At 40.1% G+C, this 14757-nt stretch overlaps 1 protein-coding gene across 2 annotated transcripts in view; it reads right to left on the bottom strand.

Moving 5' to 3' along the window:
- The window catches only part of DMRT1 (doublesex and mab-3 related transcription factor 1), a gene marked incomplete at both ends in the record, with an annotated part of 101527 nt that overhangs the window by 38015 nt on the left and 48755 nt on the right, over nucleotides 1-14757 (bottom strand). For both annotated transcript variants that reach the window (XM_079790324.1, XM_079790325.1), the window contains one exon: nucleotides 5888-6032. In XM_079790324.1, the coding sequence (XP_079646450.1) occupies nucleotides 5888-6032 (145 nt within the window). The remainder of the gene's footprint in view (nucleotides 1-5887; nucleotides 6033-14757) is intronic.

The following is a 14757-nucleotide window of genomic DNA, read 5'->3' as shown; positions in this document are numbered from 1 at the left end:
CCCCCAGGTGGTCAGTACGTGTCATAGAGACCAGGCGACCAGTTGTTCAGTCGCTTAGGCTTTTATCTATAATAATAAAAGAGTAATATCCTAATTAGACCGGGCAGCCAAACGACCTTCCGAACGTCCTTTCAGACGAAGCTGTGGCGATGGGGGCCAAGGCAGAGGTTGTTAGGCGTGATCAGGCAGGCAGGCGAGCACATAAGGGCGATCAGGCAGGCAGGCAAACAGTTAGGGGCGATCAGGCAGGCAGGCAGAGGGGTTAGGGGCAATCAGGCAGAGTGATTAGGAGCAATGAGGCAGGCAGGTGAGTGGTTAGGGGCGATCAGGCAGGCAAACGAGTGGTTAGGGGCAGTCAGGCAGGCAGGCGAGTTGTTATGGGTGGTCAGTCAGACAGGCAAGTGATTAGGGGCAGTCAGGAAGGCAGGCAGAGGGGTGACGGGCAATCAGGCAGGCAGGCAAGCAGTTAGAAGCCAGTGGTGCTGGATTGCAAGAGGGTGCAGGCCGGGCTGAGGGACTCCCCTCCTCCCAACCCCCATGCACGAATTTCGTGCACCAGGTCTCTTGTATACATATAGATAGATAGATAAATAAGTTATTTCCATCCATCAAGTGCACTCATTGTCTTATATAGATTGTCAAAGTTAAATAACTGTGAGAAAAGGAAAAGGGGAAGGAAGAGGAAATCATAGGATATAGTAGTAGAAAGAATGCCCAGAAATGGTTCAGAAAACTTGGGTTCCTATGTTGACTCTTTTTCCTAAACACCAGCACCAAAGCTCAGGGACACCATAGCATCCAGCCTGCAACTCCACCCAATCTCTATTAAATGTAAAAAGTGATTAAGTCCCTCACTTCCTCTCTTGCACGGCTATGTTATTAATCATAAACCAAGTATATGTAAAGAATTAAGTCTTTAAAATGCAAGTTTTCCAAAGGGAAGATTCTACATGATATACTAGTAAATCCAGAGTATGTTTAAACCTCATGTCTGATCTATTTGGATTGTTTTACCAGTGAGGCACTGGCAGAAATGAGGCCAGTGAGGCACCGGCAGAAATGATCCAAAGGTCAGTTTCTTATTCATTCAAGAAACCAGGAACCGCCCCTGGAGCCCTCTGAGAACATGGCCTGATGCTAGGCACCTGGAGAAACACAAAGCTGGAAGACTATGATCCGTGCCATGTGTGAGAAAACACACCCTGGCAATTCTTACTAAAGCGCTGCAGTGAGTGAAGTCTTTCCTTACTGCAGTGAGTATGATGCGTTCACATAGCCCCTGCGAAGTGCCTGCTACTTTTAGACTGGTGATGACTTTGTCAAAAGCCAGAGTTTTACAGAGGACATGTTAGGTGCACATTGGCTCTCAGCCTTTTCCACAGTTTGCCTTGTAGGGTGTTCTTTTCATGGAAGAAGAAAAAGAGGTTTAAAGAAAATACAAAAATATGTGTGCCCTCATCAAATAGCATTTTAGTTTCCCTCTATCCTATTCTTTAGGTATAAGGGGACCTGCTGTGTCCTTATACACCCATTTTCTTTAGTTATTTCCTTTGCTCTATGTAGGAAATATATCATATGTGTGATATGTTAAAAATAAGTTTTCAAAGCTGCCATTTCTAAATGTTTATTATATGCTTAAAATGATTATGCTTCACCTTCCTCACTCAGCAGACCATGATGTCTATCTAGCTAATTTCAAGAATTACAATCCATATATGGTTAGTTTCAAACAGGGTCCTTTTGGAGCTAAAAAGTAAGCCCTTCTTGATGAACATAATCACTTTCATGTGCACAGCCCATTGCCAGGCACTTGCTGAAATAGAAAGATGTAAGACATGGTGACAGGCCTTCATGTGAGAATAAGGAAGTTGACAGTTTCTGCCATACATTTTTATAATTAATATATATATTATAATATTAATATTAATATATTAATATTATAATAAAATATATATATATATTTTTTTCTTATTGATTTCAGAGAGGAAGGGAGAGGGAGAGACAAACATCAATGATAAGAGAGAATCACTGATCAGCTGCCTCCTGCACACCCCACATTGGGGATCAAGCCCACAACCCAGGCATGTGGCCTGACTGGGAATCATACCGGTGACCTCTTGGTTCATGGGTCAATGCTCAATAACTGAACCACACCAGCCTGGCATTCTATTTAATCTTAATTCCTTTACTTATCTCCTCTTAGACTAGGAACAAAGCATTCACAAACCCACACCTTGGGCCAGCTAGTTTTCCTTCCCTATTGGATTACTCCCATCAGCACACAAGCCTATCATAATATCTTCCATATTTTGAAAAAAAAGAGAGAGAGAAAAGGACCTTCCTTGAACATACCTTTTCCTCTAGTTAGTGCTCCATTTCACTATCCTCCTTAGAGCAAAACTCCCTCTAGAACTGTCTGTACTCATATGCTTCTCTCCCATGTAATCCTGAGTGTAGTAAGGCTTTGGTTCTCACTTCCTCACCAAAGTGGCTACTCATCCACTTTGATGTCCAGGTAATCAAACATCTCTTGCAGCAGCCAATGGTCAATTCTAGTCCTCATCTCATTTGATCCATCAGTATTATTTGACTCTTTTCATTTAAGTGCTTTCTTTAACTGGCTTCCAAGACACCATTCACCCTTAGTTTTCCTCCTACCTCATAGGCTGCTCTATATTACTCTCTCCTTTGTGGGTCCTCCTCATCCACTAGAGCTCTAAACACTAGAGGGCCCCAGGGCTCAATCCCTGGTCCTTTCTTCTTCACCTACACTCACTTCTTTGGGGTGGGGGGAGGATCTCATCATATTGCCTCCAATATGCACTGAATAACATCAATGCACTGAACTTTCCAGTTCTTTTTTCCAGCAGTGACATCTCCCCTCAATGTAGTCTTCATACATCCAATTCCTATGACAATCTCATGAACATCTCAAACTAAATATGTGCAAAATTAAACTCCTAATTCCCACAAACATGTGTTCCCCATAGTCTTCTTTACACCTCAATAAGTTGAAACTCCAGTTTTCTACTTGGTCAGGTTAAAAATTATGGAGTCATCTTTCACTCTTTCCTTTATGGCCCATCCCAAATCCATCTGCAAATCTTATTGGTTCTATCTTCAAAATACATCTAGAATTCAACCATTTGTTATCATACCACATTCCCACCCTGACTGAGCCACTGTCATCTTTTGTAAGAATTACTACTGTAGCCTTTTACTAGTGACTGGTCTTCTTGCTTCCACATCAAATCCCTACAGTCTATTCTTAAATAGTAGCCAGAGTTTAAAACCACAAGGCAGACATGTCACCCCTTTGCTAGAATGCTCCAGTGGCCTCCCAGCTCACCTGAAACAAAAGCCAAGTGCCTGCAATGGTTTACAAGTCTGGGCCCCGCCATCTCTTTAATCTACCTCCTAACACATTTCAGGATAAGAAAAGGAGAATGGCTTTCAGCCTTTTCACAAAGAAAAACACTGAACAGTAGCAACATGGCATTCCCTACATTCTATTTTCATGTGGCAACCTTTAGCAAAACCAGAGGAAAACATTGAACTTGGACTTGTTTCTTTAGATGGTAAAGAGAGGTTATGGTTGTCTTTAAAGAAACTGAAGAAAAATAAACCTAATGGACAAACTTATACTTAACTAAGACTTTAAAGAAAACATTAAACCTCTTGAAAATACTGTTTTTCAAATTACTTAGAAGTTCCCACTTAGAATAACTGATGTACTATTTACTAACCGTTACCTTATTAACCCAACCAACCAAAGGACTTCAACTCAAACTTGACAGAATTGATAAATGTAGCTGGTTATCAGTCAGCCTTTGTCACTCTCAAATAAAAACACTGATGACCTCATCCCCTCACAGCACCCTGCCACTAGCCTCAGCCCCATTAAGGGCCTAATTTGTCCCCAAAGAGCTCCCCACTTGTGTCAATACTGATAAAATTGAGGACCCTGTGCTCCAAGAAATGGCACCTGGGATGTCCACACACAAGTTTCCCTTTCCTCTTCCCTTCCCACCAGCTCTATAAAAATCTCATACAATGTAGAGCCCATGACACCATACATGGAAGTCATAAGGCCACACTTCTTTTAAAAATAGCTGAGTCTTGGGTTTTCAATTAATTCATGTTCTCGTTCTCCATCAATTCCAAATTAGAGATTTCACTGCAATTCTTCCTAGCTAATGCCCTCATGTCTGAAGCTTGACCCTCCTGATTAATTATTAGTGAGTTAGAGGGTTACTGGGAGGTTAAACCACACTTTCAGATACACAAATCACCAGAAAAGTTTTGAGGAAATTCTAGGTGTTATTCACCCAATCTTTCCTTATGAACACTGGAGCAGCCAATCTTTTCTTTCCTGGACTGTAACCTCTTTCCTTCCGAGTCTCTTCCTTTTCTGCCATAAATTCAAATGCCTGTTGCTCCTCTTCAAATTCATCTCTGTTCTAATAAATTCTTATCTTTTTGTCTTATTGCCTTCCTGTGAATTTACACCTTTGTCTCAAGAATGCCAGTGCTTCTCAAAACATTCCATTATTCCTGGAGAAAGAAGGTCAGGCAATTTCCCCCTTAAAGTAGGTTTCATTGCTAATTTTCTGAATAAACTTTTTTTAAGGACTCCATCAGACTATTAGGATTCTGACCTTTCAGAATTATGTTTCCTTAAAGAACAAACTTACTTAAAATAATATTGGATTAATTTATTCATTCATCACTCAACTAATAAATAACAAATTTTTAAAAAGGCATCATAGCAGATTAAAAGCTATGAGATATGTTCACTATCCTTAAGAAGCTTACAATCCCGATAAACATATATGTAATCAATGGAAGTATGAAAGGAAGACCATTTGAGCATATATTATACAGTATAAATATTCATACTAGTTATGTCTGTCCACTCTGAAATATGACTATTAATAAAACTCAAAGTACAATCAACAATATGTACTTCAGTTCACACTTATCAGTTCCCTTAACCTATATATTCCACATTAATGGAATCCTTTATTTTTAGTACAATAAATAAAGTGTAACTTGCCTAGCCTTCTTAGACTTCAGATTCTCATTCTCTAAGTACTTGCTTTACAAAGAAACCAGTTCTCTATAGAGAATCAAGTTATTGAAATTACCAAGTCATTCACTATTGCCCTGATTTCTACCTACTGCCTCGACTGTGTAAGCTTCTCACTTTCCCAGGTCAAAAGATGATGCTTCAATATAAAGAACTTAAAAACAGGTCCTGGGAACACAACAGCCGTAAAAGACCTGTCTCCACAACGTAATCGCTGGGGAGAAGGTTAAAACTGAAATTGAGCAATTGTGTATTTCAAAGTGCTTTGGTACATTAAGCAGTCATTTTTCACTTCAAAGCCATTTTATCAGAGTTATTTACATTGCTACTGCATAAACTCTGAGATTGATTGTATTAAAAAATGTTTTATTATGTTATTTTATTTCTTTTCCCCAAAATATAAATATACCTTCAAATTTAAAATGGAAAAATTTTGGAAAACAAGTATTCAATATATGGAAATTCACTTTACCAAAAACATCAGGACTTGGAACCACATTTAAAGTGCCCCTGTATTTCATATTGATCCCTCAGAAAACACATTTTTAGCTTCTGAGGAGTCTTTAATCTTATTCCTGTCACTCTGGGTATACAAAAGAGAGAAATGTAATATTAAGAATCTAGGCAAAGCAAAATCATTCCATAACAAAACACCTTAAACGATACTTATATAAGACTTACACAGCAATAAACTTCCCAATAGCTCTTAACTAGTGAACCCTTGGAGAGCCAGAGACCCCGTGCTGAACACTCATCCTCTCTCCACCCAGAATCCAGTCTGTGTAACCAGACACCTACCGCTCGCTTTGGTTTCCGAGTAAGGAGGGCCATCCTCAAAGGTGAAGATCTGGGACACGCTCTGGCCCAGGTAGGAGGGAGCTGGGTAGTAAGAATGCATCCTGTACTGGGAACCCACAGGGTGGCGGTTCTCTGAGGTTTTCATCTGCTTAAGAAAAAAGAAGGAATGTATTAAGACCAAAGTTGCATTTTATAGTCATTTCAAGAATTGCCTAATTCTTTAAGTTAAGGGCATACCCTATTAAGTTGGTAGTGTCCTCAAACATGAATATATCATCCAGTATATTAACCCTGAAAATGCTAGAATTGTGTATTCTGAGGTGCCTTTTCTATCTTGGGGTTCCTGCTAAAGCACCCCTAAAATTCCTTCTCATCATATGATCCCCAATTAACAAGTACTAAAGAGAATTGGGTAGGAAAAACAGGAGAGCATGGCATTACTGTCACAATGACTACCTTGTTTGACCAGCAGCCAGTCATTTAACCATCTCACATTTCTTCATGTATAAAACTGGCAACTCATCTTAGTTAATATACAGTGCATATCTATATATATAAAAGGCTAATATGCAAAGTGTCCCCTCAGGAGTTTGGCTGGGAGACCAGGAGTTCGATCGCTTGCTATGATGTGCGCTTACCACCAGGGGGCGGCGCGGAAAGAAGGAAGGTCCTGGCTGGCCCTAATCACCGGCCAGAACTAGGGACCCTACCCATGCATGAATTTTGTGCACTGGGCCTATAGTAGAGAATACATTTTTTTAAAAACATGTTTTATTGATTTTTTTACAGAGAGGAAGGGAGAGAAATAGAGAGTTAGAAACATCAATGAGAGAGACATCAATCAGCTGCCTCCTGCACACACCCTACTGGAGATGTGCCCGCAACCAAGGTACATGCCCCTGACTGGAATCAAACCTGGGACCCTTCAGTCCGCAGGCCACCGCTCTATCCACTGAGCCAAACCGGTCAGGGCGATAATATTTTTTAAAAACATGAAAATAGGGTGAAGGTAAGCTATTGTCACTAGCATGATGCTATGCAGAATATCATCACTCAGCATCCATTCCCACCCCCTTCTATGCTTTTCCCTGTAACAAGGAACAAAAGTGTGATATGTTTCCCAGACTCTCCTGTCACCAGGGTTCTGGAGGTGATTTGGATTCTGCTAACAAGAAATGGAGTGAGATCTGGAAGACAGAAGGGAAGGCAAAGGGAGCACATGCTGTCCCTCCAGCAGCAGTGAGCAGCGGGCACTCGGCATTTGTGCCTTTTTTCTGGCAATCAGACCTTGCCTTTGGAACCATGGGGCAGCTTTTATATAAGGAGCAGTTCACACAGCTTCTTGGCCTCTCATTCAAAGCTAAAGAAACGGGACCTGCAGGCTTAGAAGGGCATCCCATTTCCACTTTCCTGGTTCTTCCTGGCCACTCTGCGAACACCTAGAATTATTCTGTTTCCTACACACACCCTGGTATAGACACTAAACATTAAATGCATGACCCTATCTTCACAGCAAGAACATCTAGACTTCAATTATTTATAGTTTCAAAAACACTAAATTCAGATGGTATTAATTTTATTTAAAAAAGTCAATCTAAGGAATGCTCTGGATAAAACAAGTCTGTTCAAGAATTAAGGAATAGCCGAAACCGGTTTGGCTCAGTGGATAGAGCGTCGGCCTGCAGACTGAAAGGTGTCAAGTTCGATTCCGGTCAAGGGCATGTACCTTGGTTGCGGGCACATCCCCAGTAGGAGGTGTGCAGGAGGCAGCTGATCGATGTTTCTCTCTCATCGATGTTTCTAACTCTCTATCCCTCTCTCTTCCTCCCTGTAAAAAAATCAATAAAATATATTTTAAAAAAAAAGAATTAAGGAATAATTTTGAAATGTTTTTCAATCAAATCTCTAGAAGCTACTTATTTGATTTAGAAAAATAGTACTAACTTGGCAAAGCCTGGCAGGATAAAATTAGGTCCTAGGCTTCCTCAAGATTTTCTATGAACATCCAAATTTTGGACAATTCCCCCAGTAACATAGGCCAAAGTAAACTGAATATTATGGCAGTGCTTGGTGGAAAGGCCTAAGTCCTGGATTTCTGTGTGCTAATTTGAGAAGTTTAAGGAGTTCATTTTTGCCCCTCCCAACTGTTCCCCCAGCACAAATGTATGCTTGATGTGTAGATTGTTTCTTGCAAAAGAAAGAAGACTCCATTCCACTTAATTATTACCTTTCAAGTGAAGTATATCTGGCCTAGTTCCTTTTATCCTTCCTAGTTTTTTTCTAGAGCATATAAAATGGTATCTCTTTCAGTTCAATCATCCAATTTTCATTTTCTACCATTATATAATTTTTTACAAAATAAGAGGGCATGCAGCAATGCTTGGAAATAGCCAAAGGGGAGAACTGGTTGCCTTTAGTGAGTGGGCCCAAGTCAGGAGAGCCATCAGGGAACTGTGAAATCATTCAAGAGGGACTATCAACAGTGCTTTCTGCACTGACCCAGTTATCTGTTAGACCAGTACTTCCTGTTGCTCTCTGAATGTGTATGAGAACAGCCTGGGATCCTGTTAAAAAGTAGACTCTGATTCAGTAAATCTGGGTAGATACTCAGAGTCTGACTCACGCCCAGGAGAAGCTGATTCTGCTGGCTCAAAACCTCGCTCTGGCCCTGGCTGGTGTGGCTCAGTTGGTTGGGCATCATCTTGTGCACCAGAAGATTGCCAGTTTCAGGCCTGATCCCCTGCAGGGGTGTGTAGAAGGCAGCAATCAATGTTTCACTCTCATACTGATGGTTCTCTCTCCCCCTCTCCCTTCTCTAAGTCAATAAAAATATTTTAAAAAGTAAAAAAATAAATAAAACCTCACTCTGGTGACAAGGTACTAGAATAAACGATCCTTTCTCTCACACTGAACACTGTTAGGGGCCTATGACCAAAGGAGAACTTTCTAAAAAATTCTTTTGACCAACTGTTTACAACTATCCACCCAAACTAAGAAAAGGCAGAAATGATGCTACTTTAAATTTTCCATTAGTTTTCTTTTTATACATGAGGTTCCCCAGAACTAAGATTTTTTTTCAGGGGTCCACAACCATCTAGAATGGCTACAGCGGTAATAACACGCTCAAACACACTTTGCGTGAGAGAAACGTTTCTGTATCTATAGCCTTCCCTCAAGTCAACACAGTCTAAGTGATGAACACTTATTAGAGCAAGTGCCAACTATTAAACAAAAAGTGTCCTGACATAAGTAATGGCGCCCGGCTCTGGGTGCTGAGTAGGTTACATCTTCCTCCTCTAGGGCACAATCTTCAAGTCAGTTCTTTAGGGAAAATGTTTTTAAATTTTCCCCAGGTGCAAGAAAATTGACAGGATTTGAGCCTACAGGCTCAGCAAAATCCTGGATTTTTCCCTTTTACTATGAATTTTTTATAAAACCTCTTTTCAAAATACTTGGAAAATGTTCACTGTGAGTTGAGAACAGGGGTCAGCAAACTTTTTTGGTAAATGGCCAAACAGTAAATAGTTTAGGTTTTGTAAGCCATAGGGTCTCCAGACAACCAGTAAATGAATGGGTGTGGCTGTGTTACAATAAAACTTCACTTACAGAAATGCACCCTGGTTCTCAACCTTCACTCCCACTGGATTAAGGGAAGAGGGAACTTGGTCTGGGATTTGGCCTGGGCCCTGCGTTATTTCAAAGCTCCTCAGATAATTCTAATTGAAGCCAAGACTGAGAACCAGTTATAGAGTTATCTATACCTAGACTTACCTTCATATTTCCCACACCCCAGTAAGTATGAAACCCCAGTATCAACTAAAAACGCAAAAGGTTAACTCTACAAACAGACTGGACAACTGCTGCCAAGACCAATGTGTGTATTATTTGAAAAGAGATTCAGATAAACTGAAGGTTTTTTTTTCTTTCCCTTTTAATGAAAGCTTACTGGAAAATAAATACAATATCAATTCCATGTGTGTTTATTTTCCGCCTTAATTCCATTTCTGTTTTTAGAAAGCATCAGATAACAAGAATCATTTGGAAATAGGAACTGAGTTATTTGAACTCAAACATTCAACTTTCCCAATGAATCCCCAAGATCATTGAGCTATAAAAAACTTCTATCAAAAAAAGAAAAAGATACAAAGGGTCAGACTCCATCTGCGGTTATCAAAATGTGAACTTACAGAGACCATCAATCACTTCAGCTGCTTACAACTGGAAGAATAATCTACAAATAACCATCCATGTGACAACTTAGACATAAGAAAGAAGTATGGTTCCATGTATTTCTAAGTGCATGTGTAAACCTCTGAAACATGGAGTTGAAACTGAACTGTGATTCACCCAGAAAGCCAGAAAAAGGTGTGGCCAAATGTAACTTAAAACTCTAAATCACTTCTTGTTCCTAGCTTAAAAAACAATTACAGCCCTGCTACTTTTGCAGTCAAATGCTCTACCACTGAGCTATACCCCCACCCCTGCTACTTTTGAATTAGACAAAATGGGTAAATAAGGAAACCTCTGAAATCTGTTGTTTTACTTTAAGCCAGAAGTTATCAACAAAGGGCAGTTTGTTCTCCCCGCCTCCGCCCCCCACCCCCTACCCCGCCCCAAAGAGGACATTTAGCAAAGTCAGGAGACACCATTGATTGTCACAACTGGCTGGCGGTGAGGAGTTGCTACTGGCTGGTAGTGAGTCCATCCTACGATGCACAGGACCGTCCCCACAACAAATAATTATCCAGCCCAATATCTCAATAGTGCCAAGACTGAAAAACTTGCTTTAAACTAACCTAACACTACCAAATCCTTGTGCTCAGCCCTTCATCTCCACTAAGAAGCAAAGTTCTACCGAGAGCTAGAGGTGCTCATAAATTAAAGGAATTGTTCATTTCTGCTAAAGGATATGATCTTTTTTCCATTATGTAATAATGCCTTGTTCTTCTCTAGATTTTTTTATTCCTTTAAATTAAACAAAGTGAACCTAAAACCCCAGGATTCCAGTGATTTATGACTCCTATTATTATTAACATGTGGTAGCTGGCAAACAAGAGGCATGTTTTACATTCTTATTACCCATCCCAAGTCTCTGAACCAGAATATGACCTATGAATGGGAGCTGGGCTAGTGGGGAACATGCGCAGTGTTAGTATGAACCCTAAAGGAAAACCTAGGAGCTTTGGATTTTATTTTATTAAACTGTTGAGAACATATAGTATAAGAAAGAAATCTGAACCACTGGTTTCCTTTCAGATACTTTACTCACCCTTTTTTATAGTAACAATAAAATCCCAACAAAACATAAAAATGTTAGATCTCACTTCTTTTTTAAAAAATTCCTAAATACCACTCATTGGTTATCTGTTAACACTTCAGATAGGAAGAGTCTGGTCTTACACAAAACTGAGCACTCGGTCCTGGTAACGGCTGCAAGAGATCATGAAAACCAACTTGCTGTCTGGCTGTTTGAAAGAGCATGGCTCAGCAGCACAGAATTAGACTTGGTGGGGAAAGGGAATGGTCTCCTCAGAAGAGTGAATATGTGGATAAAGCTCCTAATTCCAAACTCTGATATTTAAACAAATAGTGTAAAGATTCCCTTGGCACTGGCATGTGGCTTACAGTCTTTTAAACTGCAAAAGCTACATCTGGGATGAACCTTTGGTTTTATAAACAAAAACCTTTTTGTATTAAAAAAATAAATAAAGAGGGCTTGTCACATGCTGTGGAATCCTACATCTCCTGCTAAGAATAAAGGCTGGGGCTCACTTTTGCCCTCATTAAAGGAGTTCTTTAGTTTTAACAGAAGCTTCTTTTCAAACCATCTTAAAGGGACGCCTGTTCCCACCTCGCCTAACTACCCTCTGCGAGCTGTCCTAGTCCATACACCTCACCTATGCAAGTTCTTTACCTGAAAAGCAAGTGCCTACTCACCTCCTGTACTATGTACCTCATCCATCCCCTGCGGTTCCACATATCACACAGCTGGAAAGAATTTTATATACAGGCTAAAGTGATTGTTGCACACATTTCAGAGATTACTGAAAGAGTAACAGGGCAAGTGCTGGGTTATGTGACACAGCAGATTCCCTTCAGCCATAGTCTGTCCCCCTCCCTTCTTCCTGTCCCTCTGGTCCTCTGGGTGCTTGTTTTTTCTCTCCTAATTTCATCCACTTCCTCTACTGCCCTCATCTTACTTTCTGTTAAGTGTTCATATTATGCAATGTCCTCCACTTCCCTCTCTAGAGCGAGGAGGGAAAAAAAGGAGAGAGGGAGACTGGTCTTGTGAGGATTCTGGCCCCTGGAAGGGATTCTTGCAAAGCCTGGGCGGATGCCTTCAATGAGCAAAAGAAGAAGGCGCTGGGTTTGAGGGCCAGCACTTAGAGGCTGAAGAACTAAGAGCTGTCTGTCCAGACATGGAAGGGCTCTTCCTCCTCAGAAAGGAGGTTGGAGGGGAGAAAGGAGAGAGATGACAGGAGAAATAGAATACTCATGCAAAATGGCAGAGGACAATCATTTGAGAAATTATACATCTCAGATGCTCTCAGTTGTAAACCCCATGCTTCCCAAAGCTTCAGAACAGCTGTGACACTGTATGGGTAGGCTTTTCAAAAAGAATGGAAGGAAAAAAAAAAAGAATGGAAGGAAAGGAGCTCAACTCCAGGCTTGCATTAATACCAGAGTAAATTTTTAAAACATCGAAACAAAACAAAACAAACCCCATAAGATACACCATGAAAAAAAAACAAGGAAGGCTTTAGAAATACAGAACCAACACTGACCGTTAAAACATAAAGCAAGCCCCCTCCCCAATTCCCAGATATCTTGGACCAAGCATGGAATAGGGACTCAGACCACTCTTGTATAAACTCTAAGGAATGGAACCCCCATATGATATTAGGATTACACTTGTATTAGTGGTCCATTCTGCTTGTTCTATTTCCACATTTAAAAAAAACCAAATTAGTTTTTAAACTTGTATCACTCAGTTGGTGGTTTTCACCACCTGTGTTAGTTGTACTGACAGAACAAAGTTTACTCCTGCAGATGGTGTTGTCCAAAATGCAGCATTGTGACCATTAAGTGGGCTCCAAAATAATTCACTGGGTTGTAATCAGAATTAAAAAACAAATAAACAGTATAGCAACAAAATCAAAACAAAATAGAATAGAAATATAAAACTCCATCATATGTGGAAGAGCTGTTTTATGAAACTTCATTTTGTCCTTATATGTACGTATAAATATATACTGGATCACAATATGAAATATTTTTTACTATGGGTCTCAGTCTAAAATGTTTGAAAGACACTGAGATATATAAATCAGGTCAATGGAAGCAAGGACCTCTAAACATAGGTACATAGTAGGAAAAAGACAAATATTAAAGATGGTTTTTAAAGAAAGGTGGTTTTTCTGGAGCCTGGAAGGTTTTGATGCGCTCACAGAAGAAATGAGGGCGGTCCATTTAGAGACAGCCTCTGGCTGGCACTAGCCCAGCGCCTTCCTCATTATCACAAATCTATGCAAGATTTGCCAGCTCCTGGGTCAGAAACTTGTATTTGTCTCATTCGCAAATCTAAGGCACAAACCTAACTAAAGTCATATACAGAGCCAGGCAGAAATGCAAATATTGTACTTTTACAATGAGCTGGTAGGCAAGGAAATGGCAAAGATTGTATTTTTAATATTTGGTTAATAATTATCAGGACATAGGCCTCTCCAGTCTCTGTAATATGTCGAATTTCTGAAAGCATTATAGAACATCTCTTAAGACAGGCGGAGAGGGCTTGTAACAGTGACATTCTTAACATAACTTTGCTGAAAAAATATTGGTTTATTGACTATGGGACTAATGGAATTTTAGAGGAAGAAAATGAGCATTTATTGAGAGATACTCTAGAGACTTGTCATCTCATGGAGTCATCATAATGTAATCATTAACATGGAAATAAACTGCTCAGAGATAAAGTAACTTGGTTCTGCAGAGAGAAGGCAGAATTCACAGCAATTGGACCCCAGAAGCTTCTCTCTACTAAACCAAGCCACCTGTCCCATTTTTAAATTAAGATATCCGCTTGTTATAAAGGCCTAATCATTGCCTTTGGCTTTTAACAATTCTTCATATTTTAAAACAAGAATTTTTTTTGGAGGGGTGGGGGGAGTCTGAAAATGAGAAGAAAAGATGCCTATAATCACACATTCAGGAACTTTGATTTTAGGACTGGCAGTAACAGAGGCATGCATATCTGTTCTCATTTTGATGGACAAACTTAATTAACCTTTGCTACTCTGTTCCAACCTACTGTTTTAGACAAAACTAGTGACCCACAAACAATATGTTACCACCAGAATCTCAATGGCTACGACACCAAGAGATATAGCTCCATCAGCAGTATCGGGAAATAAGCCACTTGGATTAGCTGCTCTAAGAAATATGGATTATATTCACGTCACACATGATCTGTCAGAAACATTAGGATACTTTTAGCATAAATCAGCAATGTGAAGGGTATCTTATGAGTGCTGAGCATGATAGACTGCCTGGAGGGCAAGGTGAGATCGTCTGGGGCCACCCTCTACCAATAGAACATAGCAAAGTCACACCCAAGACTATTACTGGTAAGTGTGAGCACACGTACACACTCACAGTTTTTTACCTGAACTGGCATTAAAAATCCAAATGCAAGTTGGTGATCACTGATGGGCATCCCAACTTGCAGTGGGCTAGTGGCATGGAAAGACCCTTCCCACTCCAAAACCATGATGGAGAGAATCCATTTTAAGTAACCAAAATGACACAAGACAGACAAAAAAATCTGTTTTCCTAAATTACACAGAAGAGTGTGTGTGTGTGTTTGTGTGTGT

Source organism: Cnephaeus nilssonii (genome assembly GCF_951640355.1).
Source record: "Cnephaeus nilssonii genome assembly, chromosome: 14".
In the NCBI taxonomy this organism is placed as follows: Eukaryota; Metazoa; Chordata; class Mammalia; order Chiroptera; family Vespertilionidae; genus Cnephaeus; species Cnephaeus nilssonii.
Note: the sequence above shows the minus strand (reverse complement) of the source record. Positions and strands in the feature narration are given on the sequence as shown.